The sequence below is a fragment of the Geospiza fortis genome, unplaced genomic scaffold (genome assembly GCF_000277835.1).
Source record: "Geospiza fortis unplaced genomic scaffold, GeoFor_1.0 scaffold112, whole genome shotgun sequence".
Classification (NCBI taxonomy): domain Eukaryota; kingdom Metazoa; phylum Chordata; class Aves; order Passeriformes; family Thraupidae; genus Geospiza; species Geospiza fortis.
The window spans coordinates 26061694-26088680 of NW_005054298.1; the positions used below are offsets into that span (position 1 = coordinate 26061694).

Genomic DNA, 26987 nt, shown 5'->3' on the forward strand with positions numbered 1-26987 from the left:
CTGTTGCCTTCTCAATCAGAAATTTTAAGGCTAATAGAGCAAACAAAATAAAAATACAAGAAATGCAGCAGCAAGCTGAACACACTTCAATTTCTTTTTCCAGAGGGAAGGAAGGAGATGGGAACTGCATGAAACTCTGGAAATCAGTGTGGTGGCATGCTACTGCATGGTATTTTCCATACACATCTCCTGCTCACAAAGACTCCAGTGCCCAGGCAAATGTCATGGGTTCTTCTCTCTGCACAGATCAAGCTCAGCAGAAGGATGTTGCTGAGAGTCTGAATAGTTCAGTGCTAAGTATTGCTCTTAAATTTTACCTTCTAAAGACGCTCCTGGTGCTGCATTTCCTTGTTACTGTCCCTTTCCTTAACCCTCTGCACACAATGAAGGCTTGGGCAGAGGAATTTTATGCTGCTTATGCAGATCCACAGAACCCAAGGCATGTCCCAATGATGAGGCCCACGACCTCCAGCCAGACATGGCCACTTGCCTCTTGTCCCTTTGCTACCACAATGCCAGCATGGCTAAAGAGCAGAGACTGGGTTCCATCCTGCTCTTGCACCACATGAATTCAGTTAAATGCTACTGTTGAAACAGCTTCCAGTTTCTCCTAATTAAAAAGATGAATTAAAAATATTAACTACAAGACAGCAGTTTCATTCATTATTTACATTTAATAGAAGGAAAAGGCTGTAGCCTGCATAATTTGCCAAATTCAAAAATGCCTATCAGAAACAGTATTTATAATTGTTGTGGCCCTGTGGGTATAGAAACCTCTTGCCTGCTCTGTGTTCAAAGGGAAAACTGAGCTAGAGAATACACTCAGTAAAGCCACCATGCCTTCTCACCCCCCTCTTTTTAGTGCCTTTTTGGTTCATTTGACTAATTTAAATGCTGTCAGACAGTTCAGAGCTGTAGAGCAGATGGAGAAATAGCTTCTAAGGTGAAAGCTGAGTATTTTTATCTGATCCAACACCTGCATTGCTATTGGAAGATGAGCCTTCAGGAGAGTAGAGCATGCCAGAGAAAGATCAAAATGCTCACTTACATCCAGGTGAAAAATGCTATATTAGTCACAAACTAAGTAAATTATGGCACATTATTTCCCATCTTCCATCCAGAACTGCTCACTATAAATGGATTACCTGCTTTCTGGCACTGAACAATCTTGTCATGAGTGGTGTCAGCAGTCTCAATAAGAACCCTGCTCTCTTGAATCATCTGTCAAAAAAAAAAAAGAAAAAAATCAGCATTACCAGGGTTTCCTGCAACATCTAACACACAGAAAGTACAAAGGCTGAAACTGGAGAGGAGGTTTGCTCTGAGAGCAGTACGATAAATATTGGATCCTTCCTTCCTATGGGGGCCTCCCAGATCTGTATCAAGCTAAGTATCAATTGCTCTGAAAATGTTTTGCTCCAAAAGTTAATGGACAGCTGTTTTACATCCATGAGACACCACTGCACACAATATGAAGGAAACACAAGTGATTTCAGAAGAAAACAGATTTTGCAGACAAACTTCATTCTATGTTCAACTAAGCCCTTTCTAACTGGTGTTTTCTTAAAAGGGGAAGTAAGTGTAGTCCTCAATATAGGTGGTTATTAAAAATGTTACCACGTCATGAATAGAGCTGATTTCCAGAGGTATTTAAGCCTGTGCTGGATTTTATTCTATGCAACAGTTCAGACACCTATAGCAGCTCTTGAGTTTCTCCTCTGAGAAACCGAGATCCAAATCCTATCCTATCCTCAATATTTCTGTTGAAGTTTAACAGAAAAGACAACACAAAAAAATCAAAACAAAACAAAAAAATCCATCTAAACCCAAACAAACCAGAAGCAGCAGTTTCAACAAGCTTACTCAGAAGTTTCAAGAGACCTCCTACTTAGACATCTTCCTAAAATAGCTCATTAACAGCAAACAAATGAAGAGTCCGTTACCTACAAGCTTCCTGAGCCTCCCTACTTGCAAATACTATTCTCCTTTGATGGTAACAAGCCTCCAAAACCTCTCAGAAGCCCAGGCAGACAAGAATATTGTTCCATTGTTCTGTTTTGTGAAATTGCAAAAGGTGGTACATACATCTGTTACAGGAAGGCGAGGACATGCTGTTCAACTGTGCCTGAGAATAACCTCACTGTGCTGGGATGTCCACCACAAACCTCAATCAAACCCAAACAGCACGAGAGCAGTGCCAGTTAGAAAGGAAGCAAACTCAAGAGTGACTGCCTAAAGTTACACCCTGAAATTAGAAAATCACCGCCTGAAAGCTTTGCCAAAATGCAGCAACTGCTAAAAGCCTCCCTGCTTTCAAATACGCTAAATATGAAAAAGCAAGTAGTAGCTTTTGATGGTTTTAGTGGAAGACAGCATAACAGTAATAAATTAACACTTGCAAATTAGCACATCTTACTGTTTTAATTAGACACAAGGAATGAGAGACGCTTCCACTTGTCACACTCAAAGTTCCAAATTCTGGAGGAATTTAGATCCAAATTTTGCTTCTCATCTCATCTTTATTTCTAATTAAATGTACTAAGACTGCATTTAACAAAAATACCTATGCCTTTCCTTTGATATAAAAAACAACACATGGAAAACAAAATCCATTATCAGCTTCACAGGCAGAGTGAAAAAAGCCTGATATACCTAGAGAGTGCAAAATTGTTTTTTAACAGAACATGCTCAGTGGATATGCCTGAGATTTAAATTACTTTCAGTAGTGTCCTTTGCCTTTCATTCTTATTACTTACTTGTTCGTGCATTACATTGATTTTTTTGCTCTTTGATATTTTCCCTTGTCATCTAGAAAGAAATGACAATTTCTACCCACTCTCTGGCTTTTCTGTATCACAGCACATTATCCTTTTGTGCTGAAGGAGCCATTCAGCTGACAACTACAAATCCCAAAGGTTGAGCAGTGAGCACAGTACGAGTCCCAAAAATCCTGCAAGTCACTGGAGAGGCAGCCAGAGGCCAAAAGTGCACCTCTTGCACGCACAGAGCTGAGGTCTGTGAGGCAGTGCCTGCACTGCCCAGTCCAGCCAGGAGATCCCAGCATCTCCATGGCTCCTGCACCCCATGTAGCGATCACCCTGGACTTGGGTCCCCACTGGCTCTGTGCCTGCACTTCCTACCCAGCAGCAAGGTTTGCCCCGTGAGGTCAGCTGCAGCCAGGCTGGTACAGGACATCCCATGTGTCAGACTCTCCTGTGCTCACATCCCTTGTGACTTCTGAGGTTTTTATATACACACATGCATACATACACATATACATATATATAGACACACACAGAGCCACAGGAAATTATCCCACCACGCACATAAAAAGCAGGTTTGAGAATGATGCAACTACTGGGCCTACTCCCAGGCATTTCTGGTATGCCTGTTTAAGGATTCTCAGACATGAAGGTATTATATTCATTTTTTAAGAGCCAAGTAGCACTAGGATGTCAATTTTCCCTTAGTGCAGAGTAGGTAGAGCAATCCTCCACTCCTTTGATGCTAACATCAAAGTCTCACTACTTTCAGCTCAGCAAGAACAAAAAATTAAAAACAGATCACGTAGCAGAATTTAACCTGTTCGCATCTTCCTATCTGCAGTAACCTTGACAAAAATAAGCAGCTTTTGTCCCATGACAAATCCTGAAGTGGTTTCAGAGTTCCTCAGCTCAGTAACTAGGGTTACAGGGCAAACTCAGTTCATCACCTGGCATCCTCCCTCACACATTCTTTAGGAAATAATGCACTAGGTAGAAATAATAGGACCCAAAAGTCAGTTATGAGGTAAGATTTTGGCTGGCCTACAGCACCTTTACCACCTCTGAAAACACAGTGTGCAGGATCCTGTATTCCTACATGACAGGCCAGACTCTGCCCCACCAAGAGCTGCATGTGCAGTTTCAGAGGGCACGAGATCCTGCTTCCTAACGCTGCTGTAAAATATGGCAACAACAGAACAGGGCAAGGACACAGCCTGGCTGTTCACTTGTTAGAACAGACTGATTCAAACAGACAAGAGTGTAACAGGCAAGTAACTGCTATCCAAGAATAAAGTTACAGTATAGGGTCATGACATCTAGATACACTTTTTTGTCACTAGTTTTGAAATGAGTCCATGATTTCCCAGTTTGAATCATTCCCTGCTTTTTCAGCTGCCATCACATCTGAAACCCTGCTCAAGGATGTCACCTACTTCTTCTAGAAGTGACAAGAACCAGAAGCCCTAATAACACAACATGGAAGGCCCTGAGACTTTTTCCTGGGAAGGTGATGCCATAAATCACAGGACAGCCTGAGATTTTCAAGCCCACTTTTGCCAGTAATATAGCTAAACCCACCAAGCTATCTCAAAAGTGAAGAGTGAGCTTTCTGATGTTTGCAGCATGAATTTCCATGCATCTTTGCTCTGCTCAGATGTGCACTGAGCAGCCCTCCAGGCAGCTGTGCAGTCCCAGCCATCTGGCTGGAGCCCATCAGGACACTGTTTAATGTCAACTCCCAAACGGCAGCTCGCTTCCATGAGTGACTCCCACAGAGCAAGAGATGTCCCACTCCCTCAGGACTCCTGTGTTCCACCAGAGTGTGTTAACTCCTGAATGCTGAGCTTCAAGGGATTACCATCCAAGTGACATTGACTGAAAAGAAACCTTTAGAGGATGGATGTTGGTATCTGGGTCCACTCGGAGGCAGGAAATTTTTACCAGCTGCTGAAGCTGGCAGGATTTCTTGGGATAACTTGCATTTTCCATGTCAGAAAGTAGTGATAAACTTTACTGATCGATGTGTTTAACATAACTGGAGTGTTGAGGGGAAAATTGGACAAAAACAAGAATGAAAGCACAAAAGCCTGATTCTGGTATAGAGAAGAAGTATAAACTTGATTCATCTCAATCCACCTGAAGCTCTCTGTAACAATCACGGTGGATTCTCAAACAAAGCATAGGAAGCAGGAGCTGGCACAAACCCAGGTGTTCTCTCCTTATCCAGTATATGAGACCCAGGAAGTGAAACAGACCAAGGGTTGAAAATATAACTGACCTGTCTCACTTTACTGTCTAATAATAGCATGGAATACCAAATTTTAAATCACAGTGCTTCACACAAAGAACAATGCTTTACTTTGTCACTTCTGTTAAACTAAATAAATTTTAAGTGAAATTTGAAATATCTTAATACTGAGGGCATCATATTACTCACATGAAATTAACAGGGTTATTTATTGCCTGTACTAAGGGCAGTTTAATCACAGGATCAGTACAAACTGAACAAAAGAATGTTCTTTTTACTTTAATAAGCTCTTGTGCTAAAGAGCAATTTCTTCTTTTCATTGTGAATTATTCTATAAATTGAAAAGGAGGGAGGAAATTAACACAGCAGTCTCACCAAAAGAAGACAAAAAAAGAGAGGAAAAGCTCCTGGCAGCAAATTAAAGTACTGCTCCTGCTGGAAAGATAAATGAGAAAAAATGGACAGTTCAAGGAAACCTCCCATAAATATTCCAATGTTTAAAACAGAATTGACTGAACATCAGACTAAAAGGAAGCTTTCTGTTAGGTGTCTCCTCATGGCCATTGTCCCAATTTTCTATGCCTTTCATTGGTAACGAAGAGTTTTGCCTGGTTACAAAAACAAAACAAAAAAACAAAACAAAACACAAAAAACCCTCAAAAACAAACCAAACCCACCATCAATCAAAAATAAAAGAGGTTACAAAAACACAATCAATTCAAAAAACAGCTGAAGAGAAAACTGAGCTCGTGAAAATTTGAAGAGAATTCCCTTTAGCATTGAGTATTTCCTGTACACATCCTGGACAAGAAACAACCAGGCCACCAACTGTGTGTCAGGAGGTTTTGCAAGAAAAGAAAGATGGGCATGCAGTGCCAGGACATGGGAAAGAATGCTGCTGGCCACCATTCTGTCCCTCACCTTGTCTCTGTCCCAGTATAGTTCAAGCCAGATTTCAGTATCTGAGTCTCTTCCTGCAGCAGCCCAGCATGAGAAACAGCTGTCAAGGATGGCTACGTGAGCTGAAACCATCTGAAATACCTTATTGACACAAACTGGAGAAGAAACTGCATAAAAATCACCTTAAATTTCAACTTCATGTTTTCAGTTAGAAATATTTCTGGGAAAATATGGAATCACTGTTGCAGGATATGATCTGTGCATGAAGACCAATCCTCTACAGAACAGCAGGAGCAGTGGAGGAAAAGAGAGAGATCAGTTTTCAATATGCTTATGCTAAAACACTGTAACTGAAGTACCCAACTGGAACTTCCTTCTCTAAAGGAAGTCCTGATTTGACTCTTTTCTGGTTCTGTTTTAGAAGTGACTAATGGACATGGGCAATCAGAGCAAGAAACTTTGAGAGCAGTGGGTGAGAGAACTGTAAGAAGCACAGAAAGGAACAGGACTTTCCTTAATAAGAAGTGGAAAAAGAAACTAACTTTCCCAGTCTATGTCCAATTTTGGCTGGAAAATTCTTTAAAACAAATACAAATTCAAGACAATGTCCATGTGCTGGGCCGTGTTTGACGTCAGTGAATTATGACACATCTTTGGCAGTGGATGCTCTGCTCTGCAATATCCCTTGTCTTCAGCTGCTTAGAGAATTGTGAAAAATGCTCCTCTGGGGATGACTCTATCCCAGCTGAGGTATGAATTTCAGTGAAAAAGCTCACAAAAATCTACTTAGTCATTTTGCATTTTCATAATAACTGGGAAAAAGGGTTTTCTTCTTGGGAATGTAGTCATACCTGCATCAAGACAAGCCCAAAAAGACTGAATATGAAAGAACAGCAGACAAAGAGCAGTTCACCTCACATACACTTCAGCAGACCTCTGCTAGCATGCATGGACCTACACCCATGTCAACAAAACCACTGCCATTAAAATACCTCTTCTTATTTCCCAGCAACCTCACAGAGGCTTCCTGTCCTCTCAGAAATCCCCAATCCATCTCCATGTTGGCCAGGATGTTCTTAACTACCCTGCATCTCTTAGTACCTGCAGCCACCCTGTCCTTCCATGACTGTCTGCTTCAACAGAGCAAGATAAGGCTTGGATACAGAGAAAAACATGAATGTCAATGTTGAGTTTATATAACAAATAGCTTCATTGTTCAATTTTTTTTACACTTCTTGTTATTTACGATTTGAAAACACATAAAGATAACTTGGATGTCTCATTTTTCTTAGAAAAATTTCTATATGCATATGACCCAGAAGATTGGGTAAAACCAAGAACATGTATTATCACTAGTTTATTGCTTTTGATTTTCAAATTATTCAATCATTTGATCTTGGAGGAAAATAATGCTTAGCCAAAAACTGAAATGCAAAGTGCACAAGTGTCCCTGAGTTCATGCATGCTTGCATCAGCACATGAATATATCGTGCAGACACAGTAACCACAATCTGTTTCCAAACAATTCTCAACCAAAAAAAATCCCAACTTCACAGGATAACTGTTTGCAATGAATAATTCAACCATCTGTCAGGTCCAGCTGGGCCCAATCCCTTCTCTTCACATGGAGTAACTCCTTTTTAGGTGTGATCAAAGAACACCAGCATTAATTTGACAGGTTGTGAGGCACACTGCCCATGCTGCCCACCTGAACAACCACCAAGGGGGAGCACACAGGTAGAGAGGCAGAGTGAGAGCCCTTCCTCATGGGAAAGGAAAGCTCTGAAGAACAACTCTAAAAGTGCAGGGTAACTATCCTAGGATGTGTGTGTGGGAAGCAATGACAGCATGACCAGAATCCATTCAGCACGCTCTATGTATGGAATCAACTAAAGCTGTAAACTGAAATTAGCCATTCTACACTGTATTTCTGATCATTGACACACTTTTCAAAATGGCTGTGTATTGTCAACAGTCCACCTTATTTTCTTGATTTTGGCAAATCCTATTCCCTCCTCTCCTCTGCAGAAACTCCAATACAACCCAGTATTATCAATGAAGCCTCTTCCTACATGAGACATGGCCAACAGCACAGCTCCACTAAAGCACTGCAACGCCTCCATAAAATGAGGGAAACACAGTCCTGAAAAACTGTTCCGGTTCCTTAAACAAAGCACATTAAATTTTATTCTAATAAAGTCTCTCTCAAAAGGAAATATTTAATGCAGAGCACAATGGTAAAATTAATTGCTCAGGAAAAAACAAACAAACTGCACAAATGGGTCTTTGTCTATCTCACAGCTGACAAAGGCTGAGCAGGAGGGAACAGACAGTTAATTGTTTTCCAGATCATTGTGGCAGGTTTCTGAGCACTTGCACCTCCATTTCCCTGGACCCTCAGCCCTGTTCATGCCCCATTAAGCACACAGGCAGAGTCTATACTTTCCGTGGTAAAATAAAAAGGTATATTCAGTTGGCAATTTTCTGTAAGGGAGAAAAATTCTGACACATTAGGGCTGTTTTTATCAGAAATTATTTTCAAAGCAGGCTTTTCAAAGAATGTGGCACATCTAGTGTTTTCAGAGCAGCAGCACTCAAGCTGCTGCTTGCCCAGCACTCGAGCTCCCTGCGCTGTGGGGCCCAGTGAGTGGGGCAGACCTGCAGTCACACTATGAGATTTAGGGTCAAACTTTTTTCCATTTGACTGTAAAAGGAATTAAGAAGTATAGCCTGTTCATACAAAAGACAAGCCAATATAAACAGATTTTATTTTGTGCATTTAAAAATGCTCTTAGGCCTTTTCATTTGAAAAGCGCTTTGAAGTGAAGAGACATGCAGCAAGCACTTGTGGATCCAGTTCCTTGAAGTCATATTTATCAACAGTATAAAAGGCTGGACTGTAGCATATCTTGAATTAAAATCAATAAATAAGCTGAAATATTTTATATTGCTTTCCACCAACATCTCCTTGTGTTCTCATTTGCACAAAAAATATTAAAAATAAATACACACTGGATTATATGAAGTTATTATGCAGCAAGGAGAAGCCCCTTGTCAACATTGAAAATGCAAACCCCTTCCCAGACTGTGATTTCAAATATCAAGATTGATAGAGACAGTTCATTTATTCAAACACAGAAAAGCCTAAATAGATTCCAATATTCTGCTGCTGGCATTGTCTCAAAAGGCAAACATCCAAAATGTAGCAAAACCACTTATTAAATCCAGCTTTCTTTTTCAGAACTGAATAGTTTTAAAAAAGAGGCAGTCACAGCCAAAGTGGGTAAAAAAAAAAGTATCATGTTCTCCTTAACAGAATTATATCTCAAATCAATCCTTGCATAGGCAAGGCATAACTCCCTTCCTCTCTCTCTGATTTGGAACTGTTTGCATGCTCTCTTGACATTCAAATAACATTTTCTCCCATCGGAGACAAATGTGAGAACAACCATTATTTAAAACAGTTATACAAGTGTTTCTGTCTACATCCAAAAGAGGCCTTTCACCTATTTAAATTGAAAAACTGTTTCCAAAGTACAAGGAGGCCTTGAAAAGTCCCATGTGTACTCTTCACTATATAATTACAAAGATAAGAGATGACACGTTCATTTTGGTAAAACTCCATTAAGCAGGCCTCCAAAGACAGAAAAATCTCTTATTTATGTGGTATTTGCTCTGTCACAAAGATATGAGACCATGTAGCAAATCTACCCCAGAAAGATTCCATCTAAAATAAGGCAATCAAGTGGATTTGCAAATCCTTGTTCTGGTATTGTTAGAGCTGGCATTTTATTACCATAACTTAATCACTTCCAAGTACTAGAAACTATTCTGGAAGGAACCCAGGGGTTATTTATGAGTACTTTTAGTATTTCTGTTTTAATCAACATCAGTGTCTTCTCTCATCTCACAAGCAGATTTTCCCTTGAAAAGTGTATTATAAAGGCAAAAAAGGAGGAAGGGGGTGGGAAGGAGGTGGGCATTTGGCACATTGAATAGTTGGTCAAAGTTGTGACCACTCTTTGCAACCCATCAGGGTCTCTAGAGCAATTCGATACTCCCAGCATTATTCACCATTTTATTTCTTATGAACACAAACTGCAGAAAAAACTGCTGTCCTCTGAACATGAGTTGTGATTCAGCCTGGCTGCCATAGTGCACTATTTCAGTCAGGCCTGGCAGAACTGTGCCTCTTGCTATCGGCTGCTGCACACTGCCAAAAAGGTTGGGCAGCAGCCCCACGGCCCAAGAGGCACAGTGTGACAGCAACTTCTGCCGCTGGAAGTCACGCACAGCTGTTGCTCAGTCACCCACAGCAGTGACATATGTCATACAACGAGCGGTAGCGCTCAGCTGGAATGATTCCAGCTCGTGTCTCTACATTTGTGCAAGCGTTCCTGTACCATACTGACCTCTCCTTCCCTGTGCAAGAAAATGGGTGTTTTAACCTTCCCTTCCAACACTGCCATGCCCTCCCCAAGAGCAACACTGACTTCATCTGACAGGGACAGGGGCAGCACTTTGCCTGGGAGCTGCCATCCTGCAGCTCCGTATCTACTGGCCTTGTGCTCTGCTGCAGGGAGGCCAGCAAAGGGCGGCACACAAATCTTGCTGCTTCCCAAGGACAAGGACTACCAGTGCCAGCACAGGCTGAATTGCCACTAGTTTTGTAAACAAAGCCCTCTTCAAACGCCAACCTGTGCTAGCCACAACAGCGTTTAAAAAAGGAAACAATAACAAAAAGCCCAGCGTGGCATTGTAGTGACTGAAGGCCAACTTGCCGAGCCCGAGTCATTTGAAGTGCTTTGTTTAACTGGAACATTTGGGCGTGTGAAAGCCAGCGAGCACAGCCTCATTCACAGCAGTGGGGAAAGGCAGAGGGAGCAGTGCTGAAGTGCTTACCAGGTCATACGCTGCCAGGACCTTTTTCTGCACGTCGGGCACGGTGCCCAGAGGCTCCAGGTAAGGAAAGGTGTCCTTCATGCAGAGGGCCACCGAGGGCGCGTTGTCGCTGCTGACGAGGCGCGAGGACAGGGTCAGGATGCACTGCTTGAGGCTGGCGATGGGCGGCAGCCCACACAGCTCCTTCACCGACACCATGGCGTTCTGGGCAAGGACACAAACACTTCAGCACGTGTGGCTGCTCACCACTCAGTCCCCCCTGTCTGCCGTCACCTTGACAGCCCTTTCTTCTTCTCCCCTCTGATGGGAGGCAGTGCTGTCCCCGCTGTTCACCATCCCTGGGCCCTCCATGGACCATGGGATTCCATCTCACACAGGAATTCCCTGCCAGCCCCATTCTCTTTCCCGAAGCCTACCACCAGCTCCAGCTTTCTCCCAGGTTCAGGCGTCCCAACTGCCAGCTCTTCATATGCTTTGCATTGCAAACCAGCCCTAACAGGGACAAGTTCTGGTCCCCAGCATATTAAACCATCAGCCTAAAATGCTATTTGTCTTCCCAACTGCTCAGACTCCAATCGCTTTTGATGCTGTAATCACTTTGTTCTCCCATCATTATCATCCTCCAGCAAGAACAAGTTTGACAGACCTTGTAATTCCCATGGGAAAGGCAAGCAGGAAAAACTCACTTTGTTTTCAGCCTTACATTATCACATCATAAAGAAACACACGCGCTCTTTACCCTTCACAGGTCACATGTAAGAAAATCAATACCGGATATACAGGTCAAACGAAACTGACACGCCAGGATTTATTTATTTACCAGGTCAGAGGATATACAGCTGACATGCACCCATCATTTAGCTTCTCGAGTTGTACAAGAAGTGACCAAGATGCACAAAAACCAACTAAGATATTATAACAACCCATACCTTGCAAATGTTCCTCCCATAACTTGGTGAAAAAAACCCAATAATCAGACAAGGCCTAAGTTTTTCTTATCAATTAAATATGACAGCATGCAGTTAAATCCAAAAATGTGTCTTTACACAGCATTCCCCATAACATGATATTTTACTGAACTTTTGCTTGGAAGGCACATTAATACTGTTTCTGAGTCAAAATCAGAGAATTTTCATTTATATAGTTCAGATATAGTGCCTGACCTAGACAGAAGGTGGAGTCAGCAGTTCAAACTAGTTACTTTCAAGGCCTGAAGGAAAGGAACGGCTGGGAAGAGTTTCCCATTCTTAAAAATATGCTGAGACAATTCCTTTGAGAGTGATTTAAAGCTTATGTCATTTTGTAAACTTTTCCAGCTGTCAACATTTCATTTGCTTTAGACTCCATCCAGAAAAGTGGGGTCAATGAAGTGCTACATGTTTTTCTCCTGTTTTCGAGAGAAAAAAAGGAACTGTTTCTGTATCTTTACCAAGGAGATAGCTACAGCTGATTCCAGCTATTTATTATGGAAAAACTATTGTTTAATGCAACTCAGTTTTGTTTCTAGGCAGTGTCTGAAGATCAGAATTGAGCTGTTCTTTAATCGACCCCCAGTCGCTCCCACCACAGAAGAGAGCACTGGGGACGTTCTTGTTTTCCTTTGCTGCCCCTTCACATCCTGCCAAGCACCAAGGTCCAACCCAAGCCCTTGTGACAGTGCTGTGCACCTGGGCCCTGATGATGCTGGCCACAGCAGGCTCTGCTGCATGCAGCAGCACAGACAGAGTGCCAGGGGACCTTCTGAGCCAAGACATGGCACTGGTGTCTGTGCCAGCCCTCAACCAGCCCAGACAAAACAGCTACTCAGCAGGGAGGAAACTGCCATCCAAGTGGCATTCACTGCCTGTGTTGAACATCTGCAGCCCTGGGGCAAACAGTGGCAACACACAATCAGGAAATCATGCTGCTCTTTGCACAGTGGGTTTCTTTGGTGTACACAAGGTCTTAATGACACATTCACTGACTGCTCCTTATATTTCACCAAAGAAAATTAAGAGCATAACTCTCACACAATTAGCAAAACAAAAGCTTGTTGATGTTTTTTAGAACAAACAAGGAAACACAGTATTTGGGATCAGAGGCAGGGGACACAAATGTACCCTCAATTTTGCTTTCTCAGGAAAAAAAAAAAACAATAAAACATGTTTGGAGAGGGCTATATTGATTTTTAAAACATTTCTGCCTAATCCTACGTTTGCTCATTAGTTAGCACCTATAACTATCAGCCTGCCAATGTCCATTTAAAGGTTGACAAGAGCTGTGCATCTGAAGTTTCACCAGCTTCCATCAGCTTCAGCAAGCCTGCCTTAGCAGCAGCGCACACCAGGACTTTCACTTCCACATTCAGGACACACCAACACATACAATGGAAATCTCATACCTGCATATTTTCTCTCATGTCAGTAGCCTCTCGCAATGGGTGCACTGCCAGCTTAAAGATGTCATCAATAATCTTGAGACCAGTGTTCCTCAGCATGGTGTACTCCCTTGCCTTCTTCCCTATCCTCACTGAGAGGCTACGCTTCTGTGCCTTCCCACCTCCACTTCGGTTGGTTATTGCAATGTGAACAAAGAGGGTAACGTGCTCCATGATATCGCCAACAAAAGAGCGCAGTGGGATATGCCTGTATCCAGGCTGTAAGCACTCCAGTGGGATGGTGTACTGTCCTATGAACTCATCCCCAATGTAGTCATCATCCAAAACAACAAAGCGGATCATGGCCAGCTCCGGTAGATTGATCTGGAACTCAAAGCTTTCATCAAAAATAGGGTTATCACTGTTCTGCTGCACAGTTTTAGTTCTTTGTTCGGTGCAGTCTGCAGGAATCCCATGTATTTCTATGCAGACGTAGGGGTCTATGACATCCCCTTTTGCACACGCACCTTTGGGCTTTGGAAAATTCTGCCCACTGATAATTTTGACATGTAGGACCTGCGGGGAGACCCCAGGAACAATACCCTTGGTATTTGCGCTGAAGTAAGACACCTCGTCACGCATCACTGAAGGCCTGAGAACATACCCGCATCCCCCGTTCTGTAGAAACCAACCAGTGTGTAGGTCCATCATGGGCCCTGGGGTCTGATAGTTCATTGCCACTATCTGGCAACCACAGTTCCAAAAATCTTGAGGATTTAAGTTACTGGAGTCTATCCTCATAGCACTCGGGTATACCCTGGACAGAAACTTTTTGTTGTAGTTAACAAAATCTTCAGGGTATTCATTTGCAATCCGACTGGCTTCTGCCTCACTGAAGGAGCACATTTCCCAATAATTTTGGGATTTCATGGATGTCTCAAAGTCTTTGTACTGGATAGATTTGCAAAGGGACACCAAGTCAGACAACTCCTTGCAGAGCCAGATCAGCTTTGGTTCCCTCGAGAAGTCCTCTGACAGTCTTCGGGATATTTCAGCCTCTTCATCTTCATCTGTGACCTCTCCTTCTAACACATCCTGGCCGCAGGGCAGTTTCTTCCCCTTCACAATGATCTTCATTTTCAGTTTCTCAGGTGATGGGAGGTAGGCTTCTGAGGATAAAGGTGCCTCTGTGTACAGTTTGTTTCCAAAGATTCTTTTCATGTGTTGCACCACCACCTTCTGCTGCTGTACAGAGCAGTGGTTCCCCAAGCACAGAATAAGAGGGTATTCTGAGGCAAAGAAGGCCAATTTGTTTATTACTTCGACGACATTTCGAAAGGCAAGTGGCGATGTCATGTTGTTGCGGTTACAAATAATGGGTTCATTATCTGGGCCGTCGCAGACGTCCAGTTCAATACTCCGGCAGCTCATCTTTAGAGCTCTGACATAACCATTGATATCAGCCGGCCCTCTGAGCTGGTCTTCTATTAGATATGTATTGTGGGATGCATTGATGTAGTAATGTGACAAAGGCTGTGTCATGTCTTGGACAATTTTTTTGTGCTCTGGGTCAAAAATATCACATTCTGAGGACAATAAGTATTGAGTAAACCCATCAATGGCAAGAAAACCTTTCAACCGCCCTTCTTCAGAAAGCTCATACCTGCGTATAATATCTAGACACATTTCTTCTGTTATGTGGGTCACTCCTTGCTCAGCCTCTAAAAACAGCATGAGGTCGTTGGCATCCAGGTACTCTTTGTTTTTGGATATCTGCACAAGTAAGAAATACACTTCAGGTCTTGTGCAAAGTTCACTGAACGCTTCACAAAACTCTTCTTTTGTCACTCGTGTTGTCAGTTTCTCTTTGCTCTTCTGAATTTCCTTAAATTTTAATCTAATCTTTGATTCCTTTAAGGTGGGGTTAAGCTTCTTTATTAGTTCCACAGCTGTATCTTCTAACATTATGCCATTGCCATCAACGTCTGCTGCTTCAAATACAGCTTTTAACCAGGCAAACCGTGGGGTATTATGGCTGTTTTCCATCAAGTCCAGGGGTTGTTTGCTACGAGAAACTAAGTACCTTAATCCTGATACCCAAATATTGGCCACATCAGCTGAATTGGCAACCAAGTCAAGGGACTCATAGTTCTCACCATGAATTACTGACAGTGCACAGTCCTCAGAAATCTGATCTGCGAGTCCATTATTCCTGAATGTCTCTGTGTTCTTCCCTAGTCTGATTTCTTTTATAGCAGAAATATCAAGCTTGGCTTTGTCTAGATCCTTCTTGGAAGGCTCCCAGCGAAGAGCCTGCAGGTCAGGATCCAGAGTAAAAAAACGGTTATAAATCCGGGAATTTGGACGAACTTTCTTCAATTCACACCCAGCCTGCATAAAGCTGATACAGTCGCTGGCACTGCTTATTTTCTTCTCTGATGGCATGCTGCTGAAGGACACTGTTTTCTTTCTTCCGCATTTTTGGTTTGAAGGATCCTGTGGAATAATTACATTTAAAAAAAAATTAGCAGGTTTTCTTTGGCCATTCCACAAGTGCATAAATAATAGAAAAGGTACATTTATGTAAAGATAATTAATGTTCTTCTGAACCTCAAAACACAACATCTTATTCCTTCCCACGATTCAGTTCCCTACTGACCTATAAAATATACTGAGCTATAAAGTGACTTGACTGACTGTGGCATTAGAGATTGCAAGTTTTCATGAGTGACATTTGCAGCTATTAAACTGTCTTCCAGATCTCCGCAACTTGCTACAGCTGTGAGGAGGCAGTACCCAGTTGTGTACGTTATGTCCAGTTTCAGACCAGATATATCACACTCTCTTATCTCCCCACTTGTTTGGAAAAGTAGCTATTCTGGTCATTTCTGTGTACAATAACTACAAAGCACTGCAGGAAAATGGACAGCCAGACAAGCAATCCAAAGCCTTTGCCTTTAGGATATATATTCTAACTCCTCTTGAGAAAATACTCAGCCAGATGTGATTGTCTTCTCAGTATCAACTACTTCTTCTAAACCCAGCTGCCTACAAAGCTGTCTGTAATGTTAGTGCAGCAACTAAACTTGAACCTTTCCCTGCATATTATCAATTCAAAACATCTCACAATAATTATGAAGTATAAATCATTCTTTTCTCTGCATAATTTCCATCTACCCCATTAGTATGTAAACTACCCAACAGTTACCAAAAATATTTTTAAAACATCACTTAAGACTGCAATTAATTGTGAAAGACTTGTTAAAATTGCTTTCCCTCCTATTTCCCTAGCCACTAGCAATACTTAGTTCTCTGCCTTCTGTTGCTGAAGGGACCTCAGCTGCCTGAATTTTGAATGGAAAAGGAGCCCCAAGGCAAGGAAATGTTGACTAAGCACTCAGCCCTCCAGCCTGCTGCCTCAGGCCCAGACGTCAGACCTGCACCAGGCACCAGCTTCCCAACAGTCCCTGAGGATCTGCTCTGAGATGCCAAAACCCAACTCCCAAACCCTCTGCAGCCTGGATTTCCCTTCCCTACCCCAGCAGCTGGTTCCTCTCAGCAGCAGTTTACCTGCTGTGTCATTCAACCTGCTCAGGCAATACTCCTCTGCAAATCCTGTGAATCAACTCTAGCAGGCACCTCCATTCACCCCTCTCTGTCCTTTGATGCTCTGCACCGTCTGAGCAGAACCTTGTGTAGCTCCCCAAGCCACAGAGCATCAGTTTTGGTGTTCACAAGGATCTCTCCACTCTTCATTTGCATGTCTGTATAGACACTTTCAGCAAGTTAGTCAGTATGAATGTTTCTACAGAATTGCTGTTGTCATTCACTCACTTCATTCAATAACATCCAAAATATTTCCACCCCCCAGGCCCCTAACTACTCAATTTAAAGGCATGGGATCCACATGGAACAAAATTAAGACCTCTAAACTTCTGACAAAGATTTCTCATTAAACTAGTACAGATACTTCTACTGACAAGAATAATTACTCTTGCCATTTATTTAAGTACTTATGAGAATGGGTCTCAAAGAAACAGGAAGAAAGTCAATGAAGCAAGTGCCTCAGGTCAGCTACTTTTTAAATTACAGTTTTATGCTAAAATATTCTGTTCCTGCATTAACATACTGTGTCTTAATACATAGCTTTGGTTATGAACACCTCCAGGCAGTAGAAGCTAATGAATACAAGCGAATGTAGCAGATTACTCCATGGGTTTTAGAAGAGCCTCTTCTTTTTTATTTCCTTATGTTTACAGGAGCAGTATTTAGATTTAACGTTGATGATTAATTAGGATTATTTTCCTCATATAGTTAGATGCGTTAATGGCCTTGGAATCTGCAGTGATTCATTCCTTCATAGGTTCCTCAGGGCCAGACCTGGAAATCTCATCAGAGCAGCCTATCTGATTTATCTACAGGTCTGACATTTTGTCCTAACTAGGGAGGCACAAATGTTATGTAAATACTTTATTTTCTGCAAAAAATAAAAGACATTTATTTTTAGTTCCAAGATACCTGTCTTTTGATCAAAGCAAGTCAGGGAATTAATCAGCCATTTTTCAGGTATTCAGCTGGGAAAAAAAAAACCCTTAATTGACCTCATGAGCAAACAAAAAGTTTCCTTTTAACACTCAGCCTTAACCCCTCAGGGATTTTCGTGGGGATTAGATTATCCTCTGTCTCATCTTTACCTGCTTTTATTTTTGATGGATATTTTTGTTTTTGTACTTAGTGGTATGTAAGGAACATCAGATTGTACAACGGCACTTCATAGCAGAGCAGGACTTCCCCCCATCTTTCAATCAATGGAACAGAATTGAAGCCTAATCCACAGACTAATTGCCTACAATTAACAATATTTAATTATAATTTACAGTGATGGGATTATTTTAAATGATACTAACAATGCCCTCCATCTAATGTATAACACACACAAACCCCACAAAACTGCAATTGCTAAGTGAGCTTACTGCTGCATCAGCTGTTCCCCTCTTGGTCTCTCCAGACTATGAGCAGCCTTAGTCTTTCAAAGTGAGAGCTGTTACTTTAGATATAATGTGAAAGTTTTCATTCATAATTATCACAAAGTTAATTATTCCAATTTTGCAAAAAGTCAAAAGGCTTTTCTGTAAGTTCCAATGCTGTTTTCTCAGACTGACAGCCCAGGCAGTCACCTTTGCATTAGCACACTCCTAATGCTGGAACAAGGCACTCTGGATCCTGACACCATGGTTTAGCCAGGCCACATGCTTCCAGAGCCCCAGTGACCACCCTGCGGAGTAGAGGAGTGTCCTCCCACCACTGGGTCCCACTCACATCGATGCCTGGACGGGACTATTTCCATACCCTGTGCCTCCCCACTGATCTTATGCTTGTTCAACTGAGACTCCAGACTTAGTGTTCTAATTTTACTGCAGCTATTGCTTTCTCTACCTTAATCCAATTTCAACAGATTGATCTTCCAAAACAAGACATCCAGCTAAGAGTACTGTGCTGCAGTGTCTCCAGTGGCTAAACTGCTGCTCCATTTTACTGGATACTAAGAACAGGAACAAGCACAGTCACCCAGCAAACTAAAACCTGCCAACATCTTACATGGCTAGATAGGAAACCTGCTCTCTTGTGCTACCTGCCAACAACATTCCCACCGCAAGTTATCAAAAAACCTCTCCTCAGTGTTCACTCATGCAGGAGCACTTGTTTCTCTTCATTAACCAAAGCAATCAGAAAGCACAAATAGATGCAGCCCTGAATCTTGGAAGTGGAAAGTCTATCTTTCTCCATGATGCTAAGGTCCTCAAAATTGATCTTGCCTAGGTAACAGGACAGTACCTGGCCTCGGACTGCCCTTTACCCTCAGTCTGATGTACTGATGGAACTGAATTTATTGTGGCAGTGAAAGATGAAAAAGAAAGGATGATATTTGCTAAAAAATATCTACATCAATGGGAAAATGAGGACCTAGCTTGTAGATTTTCTACTCTAAGATCATTACAAAACACTCTTCCTGGAAACAAACACAATCAGTTTGCATGCAATGTGCAATCATAGAAAGGAATTCTCTGCTTACATGGGAAACCCTGTGTTTCCAAGGCAAGACACTTTTCAAAGTGATTCAGAACTAAGGTTTCTTTCAGTTCTTTGGTTATCCCCTACAAGGTGATCCAACAGGACGACTCCATCTCCCTCCTGCTCCTGAGCCTGCACAGTATCAATTATATAAAATACCTCAAGACCTCAAACACAAGACCACATCAATATGCACTCAGATTTCAGCATATGCACTACTGCTCTGAAATCATTAAGGACCAAGGAGATGTATCTGTGTGCTGGCCTGTGTGCATCCTAATATTTTCTCAATGTTTTTAAAGGAAGTATTCAGGGATTCAGAGCACCGCTCTAAGCACACTCCCAAAATAGGAGAAGCTCTCCTGTTGAACACATCATCCTCGTCAGAGGGACTGGATATATAAACAGTAGGATCACTAAGACATCAGCAGTTGTGGGAAAACTCCACCCCATTCACCCTGACCTCTGACTGCTCAAACTTCTGCTGTTTAAATCAAAGAGCTAACAGAAATAAATAAGTGGGATTTGAAAAAAACCTGAGTAAACGTGCTCTCCACCTCATCTCATCCTCTTTGTCAAAACTGTAGGACATAAATTGCCCATCTAAAGTTAGGAACCAGGGCAATAATAAGAACCAGAGAGCAAACCTGCACAGAAAGGTCAAGTTCATGAATTATTATTAGTCTGAAATTAAGTTACCTGAAGACTCTCTGAAAGCCTTGACAGTCTTCCAGGATTCTGCTAAAGAGGATAAGAAAGGCAAAAACCATCACCTACCCAAAGACACCAAAAACCCTTAAAGATCTGCAGGGTTCCTGTGAAAGGATGTGAAATTCAGTAATAATCCTGAGAGAGAAACTCTTTAAATGTGATTAAGAGCTATTTTCCCAAAAAAACCAATTCACATTTTCACCAATTTGATTCTAATCTTTGACAATTCTCCTGAACCTAGCACTAAGAATTGGTAATAGACAGCTTAGTCTGTCCTCACAAATAGACTGTAATAAACAGTCCTAAAAGCTATCTGCTCTGGAAACTCCAGGTGATCCAGTTAACTGGCCAACTGATTACCGGATTTTCTGTTTTCTAAGAGAAACTAATTAACTCTACAGGATAATCTCGGGGGGCATACTTTTAGATATTTCAGTTATACAAAGACAGAATCCCAGTCTCTGAAAACCTTAAGGCTTTCTGTACTTGTGGTGGAAAATGTACCTTTAAAGAGAAAGTAAAGTCAGTGAGTCACTAATGGCACTCAGAGCACTGTGTAGCAGGTTGACAAATGATAGAGTAATTTTTCTAGAATGAAGTAAGCCAGAGCATGGAACATTTATACAAACCATCCAAAAAACCACAAAGTCAAAGCCTGAGCCAGGGCTGCAACTGGATCTCATACACCTCTGAGGCTCAGTCCATTTGATCAGATGTAGATCAAAGCTTGAACCCACAGTACCAGCACATGATTAGAACAGTAGCAATGATTGCTGGAAGTCAGTATTCATCCTTAGCACACAAAGCTTTCTTCTGTACATCTCAGCCATGTTCTGACCATCCTCAGAGAGTATCCTTGGACTACCCATTCTGCAGATTTAATCAACTCTTCTCACAGTCCCTGCTATCACACCAAATTAAGGTGTGATAAATCTCCCTCTAATCTTTCTTGGCAAGCCCTATAGGATCTAAGCATCAGGTACATACCCACTGTGACAACTCACATGTCAACAAAGAAAAGGTTGCCTACTCAAAATTTATCCAGGCTGACAACTCATGGCACAAAGCAGCTACCTTTGCATAGGGGCTGAACAGCCAAACCACCTTATCCCTGCTGTGGGCAGCTATGGGCATGCTGCCAGTCACACTTGGGCTAACACACAGCTCAGAAGATTGCAAGAGCAATGTTACTGCAGTGAGATCAACCTTGGTAGTCTCTTCAAGCTAAATTCCTACTAATTCAGGGATTTGTGAACATGGGGAACAAAGACCAGATCCAAAATTTAACACATGCACTGTTAAAAGCTGAACTACAAGTAATGGAACAAACAGAAAATTTAAAGCCAACCAAAAATACAACATGGACGCATGCAAGAGAAACAGCTTCAGAACACAGAGTCCAGCGACTCTCCAAATGCCAAAACAGTCCCACTGCCATGTCTGCAAAGCCAGTGAGTTGTCACTAACCAGCAGCTTAACTCAAGCACAAGCTCCACACAGATGCCTCAGCACTATCACAGTTCATAGAGAGCAAGAACTAAGGGAGCTCAGACACAGGAAAGAAAAGTGTCCTGGGGAACTGTGAGGAATACCTGTATTTACAGCAGGCTTCCTCAGCTCCCCAGGATTACCAGGACACTGGGTATGGGCACTGGGCTCTCACCAAGACCTATAATAACAACTATGGTCGGCTTCTCGTGAAAAAAGTCACCCTGCAAAATGGGTACACTGCAAGGGCAGGGAAAGTGAGTGAAGAAAAGAGTCCCCATGGAAAAGATCAAGAGGAGGGGAGGCTATAATGGCTTGGCTGATTTCCTCTTTTGCTCCATTACTAAAAAACACTTTCAAGTACTGTTGTGTAAGACTGGAAGGAGATACAAAAGAATGCCTGGAGCAGATCTTCAGAAAAAACACCTGAACCAAAATGATTTGCTGTTAAAGAAATGCTTTGTTTTATACTTGCTTTTTTCATTTTCTTTTTTAAATGACTAGCACTACCAAATTTATTCAATTTTACCTTGAAGAAGATTTACCTTTGCTGTTTAAATGACAAATTAGAGCAAAATAATAAACCAGCAGCACATAAAGACTCCATCTGGAAATGCTTTTTTGGAAATGAAAAGCACACAATGCAAGAAGGGTTTATTTTCTGGCATGATACCATGATGAGTTACCACTTTTCCCTTCTTTTTTAGAAGTAGGGCCATGAAGCCAAGGTTGAAAAACTTCCAAGAGCACACAAGATGACGAGAGTCTACAATGAGGCTACCACTTTCCAGAGCTTTCTGCCATTGTTTTTGAAGTGTCATCCAACTGGTTTCCATCAGTGCAAGTAGCTCTCCCTTTATGCATTAAGCAACACGTAGAGAGAGAAACAGATTCCTGTATGACACTTCAATACGCACACACAATGTCTCCATATAAGCCTACAGAAGACACCCCCTGATGAAGATTTTTCATGGATACTGTCCATTCTCCCTGAAGAAAAAGTCCCTTCACTAAGGACACCCCAAGTGCCAGATCTACTTCCAGTTGGAAGGAGGCTCATAGTTCGTAAGGGACTGACCCAGCTCATTGGATGTAATGTATCCAACCACTACTACTCCCACTAGTAGTGGTTGGATACATTATTCTGCTATTATTTTGCTATTCTGCTATTTTCAAGTGCTTGGGTTGCTCACAGGCTCTAATCCTTCTTAGTCTGCAAGTGCACCTTGGACATGGATTGGACTCATCATCCTGCAGGGAATATAAAGCTGAGAAAGAGAGAAAGACACTTTCTGTCTTCAAGCAGAAGTAGTAACATCAAGGTCTGGAAAAAGGAGATGTCAGCTGCAGCATTCCCAGGAGAACTGCATTGTACAAATCCTCATTCTGTAACAGAACCTCCTTTGAAGCCATCTGAGACAAAAATTAAGAGAAGAAGAGAATGCCAGTAGCAACTCACGAGGAAAAGCCAAATAATTTTAGAAAGACCTGGCTAAGGACAAACATGCCCAAGTGGTACTCCCCTTCATTACATCTCTAAATACTTGACTGGCACTGCATCTATGAGTGGGTAATTTTCACTGTCAAAATAATGGAAAAGATGCAAAAAGATTTGATTAAGAATAAAAAGATTATTAGCATTACCTATTTCCAACATTATGGAAAACAGAGCTTGTCAGACTAACCTGATATCTGTGCTTTTATAATATTAAAAGTTTGGTTGATACACATGAAGTCACTGTAATAGACTCTAATGTATTATGGTTTCTGCAATGTAGTTGACTTGGTAGTGAATGACATTCTGATTAAGAAGATACAACAATAAAAATAAACTCAGAAGACATTAAATTGATCAAACACAAGATAAATGATAACTTTCAAATACAACAGTAAACGTGAAACACTTATCATGAAGAAACGCTTAAAATGGGATCCTGCAGGGACCCATTCTTTATCCCAGCGCTATTTAGCATTTTTAGAGTGACCTGGAAGAAAGCATAAAATCAATACACATGGAGTCTGGAGAGGATACAAAGCCAAATTTCAACAGTGATGAATAACAGAATGTGAGTCAGCAGTCAAAAGACTGCTTGACAGGCAATACATAAAAAAATAAGTAATCTTCCAATAAGGAGCAAAATACAAAATAATGTCATAATTCTAAAAACACAAGGGCCAGTCATTATTTACAGGACTCTGACACAGGAGAATAATTTTGGGTAAAAAAGTCAACGTTGTCATCATGGATGATCAGCATAGAATATAACAGAAAGATCACGCACAAAACAGTATACTTAGTTGTATAAACATGGTATCTACTCGGGATAGAAAAGCTCTAATATTGTTGTATTTATCCATCATGTAATGCTCTCAGTTTAGAAACTACCTTGAAAATTGGGAAGTTCATAAGTGCCACAAGAATCAGGAAGATTTTGGAAAATACATTCAAGTAAAGGGTTATAGATTCTTATCGTGTAACACATATATTGTCTGTATTAATAATTATTATATTAGTAATAATAAAAATGTGCACGAATATAAGGAAAAAACTTAACAGACACCCTGTGCCCTAATTAAGGGATATCTGGGCACTTTTACTCAGAATGTAATGCTATCAATTGAGTAGTTTAATTAAACCCTTAATTGATGTACTTTAAGAAGTCCTTCAAATTAAAAATTTCCTTATGGATCTGCTAGAAACTCAAAATGTGGACTAATGTTGTCATAGATTTTAGATCACAGAATATTCTGAGCTGGAAGGGATCCACAAGGATCATTGATTATGAAGACAATTATATAAAGATGATGTGAAGATCAGTACTATCGAGTGATACATTCTTTTAAATCCTGGAAATTGCCACATTTAAAATGAAGCCAAGACTCTAAACAAGAAAAGCAAAACTGACAATGGTCACAATCTCCCAAGGATGCTGGAGAGTCTTCATCACTTTTTCACCAGCACCTGTTTCCTTCTAAAAGGACATCCCACAAGATCAAACAAGATTTCATTTAAGCCCTATTTAATGGAGAGCAGACCAGACTTCAGTGCTATTTTTTGGCCTGATTATTTAGGTATTAACTCAAAAATTAAATCCCATGTTTTTCCAAGAGAAAACAGTTGAATGGGACTGTGCCTTCTGGTCTGGCATCATGGCACTGGAGATTACCAAGCACTGGGGGCCCAAAATAGGGTGACCAATTTAATTTCATTCTGAATCTCACAGCAGTCCTCCAGGAATAAAATGTGTAATCCAATAAGCCACACAAATCTCAATAGGCTAATCACATTATTTTAAACCCTTTTTAATCAACTTAAATTATTTCTTCATTAATCACATTTATGCCAATTCAGATCAGCCCCTATACCTAAAATTAGCGATGAAGTTACAAAAATCAATAAAGTTAGGTAATTAAACTGGTTTAATGGGATTTTTTTAAAAATTCCAATTGTCAGTTGTAATTGGATTATTAAATAGGTTGAGATAAAATACATAAAGCTGAATATGAAGTATATGGGCAAGACAGGGCAGTGTTTTATCTGACCTATAACGCACAGGTCCCTGCACAGCCCCGGCACTGCACAGCTCACCTGTGTGCATGGAGGTGGCACTGTCCCCTTTGTGATTTATTAACCCTTGTGCTGACACCTTGTCAACAAGTTCTATCACAAAGCAAGGATCAGGAAATGCTTTCTGATTGCTCCTATACAATGTGGGCACCGAAATGTGGCAGTACTTAACCACAGGCTCAAAAATTCCTCAAATATTTTTTATTTTTATTTTACTCCCATCTACAGCTTTTTAGCTTTGCATCTATGGGCACAGCGCATAGCAGACATCCCCCTTCAGCACCCTCGGGCTGAAAAGCAAGGTTTACACATAAATCATGCCTGCTGGTATCAGAGCAGTTTCAAGGCATAAAATGTGCTCTTACACTGCTAAAGGAGTTGGCAGGGCTGAAAACAAAGTACAAGTGAAACAATTATTTCAGTGGTGCACTTAGCAACGGTATGACAAATTAAACATCTCCCTTACAAGCAAAACACAGATTTCTCCAATAATAGAAGGGAAAGAAGGATTCAAGGAACAGCTGTGGTAGCCTCATTAAATCTTATGTGACTCTCATAAGTAGGCATATTCCAAATTTTTACCAATGCAGACACAGAATCAGGTTACAAGCACCTTGATAAGCTGCAAACTGCAGCACCATAAACATCCAATTTATTTAAAGAATAACTGGTTTGCTATGGAGATGTGCTACAATTTTTAATCTAACTCCCTCAAAATTAACCACCTTCAAGGGTAAAACTCTCCTATTTCCCAGAGCCCATATCTTAGGGAGAAAAAAACCCAATTGCTTATTTGGTTTAGGATTTTTTTAACAAATAAAGGAATGCAATTATAGTATAGTTCTATCCTGGTCATATATTTATATTTGCTGAATAATCATAAATCTTTTATCTTAGAATTAAATTATGTGCATGCCTGAGTATTACAATCCCTTGGGTTTTATACTGAATTTTTACAGTTTAATTATATCACCAACCTGGTGTAATTGCCTCCATCCAGTTAACATTTAATTTTATGAATTAGTCGTTATAGGGGTTTTAGAAAAAAAATTAACCACTGTATAACTACACTTCAGCAGCAACATAACTTATCACTTATGTGGAGAAAGTAACACCTCAAATCTCCAATAGTTTTGTACACTTGCAACATTTAGAAAATGCTGAGCAAGAAGAAAAATGTTGGATTTGCAGCCAGAAAAGTGGGAACCTCCTGGCTTCTAGTTCAGCTCAGAAGCCCAGGAAGACTCTGAGGAAACACTGTCTGCTCTGGATTTGTCTCGTGGTTTCCACAAGACTCAAAAATGTTTCTGATGCACAAATCTCAGCACCTTCAGAGAAAAGGCAGCCTCTGCCAGAGTCTTCACCCATCCCCTCACCTGGAGGGACACATGGCAGAAAAGGGGGTGTCCGGCACTGGGGGCAGGAGCAGTTGGGCTGGGGTTTGGAGAAGCTTTTTGTTTTAAGAGGTCCAAGTTTGGTATTTGCCTTCTCAAGGACAGAAAGCCACAGGCCCCACTGCTAAACCACAAGGCTTCCCTTATCTTGTACAGTTGTCACTAACACCAACACTGCCCAGAGCAATCTGAGAGGGTACTCAAGGACACTTAAACACTGGCCACAGTTAGTTTTGTGAGTGTGAATAAGTGGTAGCAGAAGAGTGACATAAGTGAGCACTGGGAACCACTTCTGCATACACAAAAATCAGCTCAGAACTCACAGTTCATTCAATGGGCCCTTTAAAATAGATTATGATTTGCAACAACTGTGTTGCAAATGTGATTCAGTTGTTGCTCATTTTAAGCTTTAATCTTACAAACACTTACACACACTTAGTCCCCACGGTCACACTGTTCATTTGTTAATATTGTGTTTAGATTAAAATAGCTGTGACTGTGCATTTGTTCATCCAACAGCTCCTCAAATCCTTTTTAAACCCCAGTGCTCTGGCTTTCTGAGACTTTTAAAGGTAATCCCTCC

The 26987-nt window shown here is 41.2% G+C and overlaps 1 protein-coding gene across 3 annotated transcripts in view; it reads right to left on the reverse strand.

Moving 5' to 3' along the window:
- The window catches only part of PLCL1 (phospholipase C like 1 (inactive)), a 178507-nt gene that overhangs the window by 25009 nt on the left and 126511 nt on the right, over nucleotides 1-26987 (reverse strand). For all 3 annotated transcript variants that reach the window (XM_014307463.2, XM_031056069.1, XM_031056062.1), the window contains exons 2-4: nucleotides 13196-15667; nucleotides 10816-11019; nucleotides 1146-1221 (exon numbers count right to left, since the gene is read on the reverse strand). In XM_014307463.2, coding sequence (XP_014162938.1) covers nucleotides 1146-1221; nucleotides 10816-11019; nucleotides 13196-15616 — 2701 coding nt within the window. In that variant the 5' untranslated portion in view covers nucleotides 15617-15667. The remainder of the gene's footprint in view (nucleotides 1-1145; nucleotides 1222-10815; nucleotides 11020-13195; nucleotides 15668-26987) is intronic.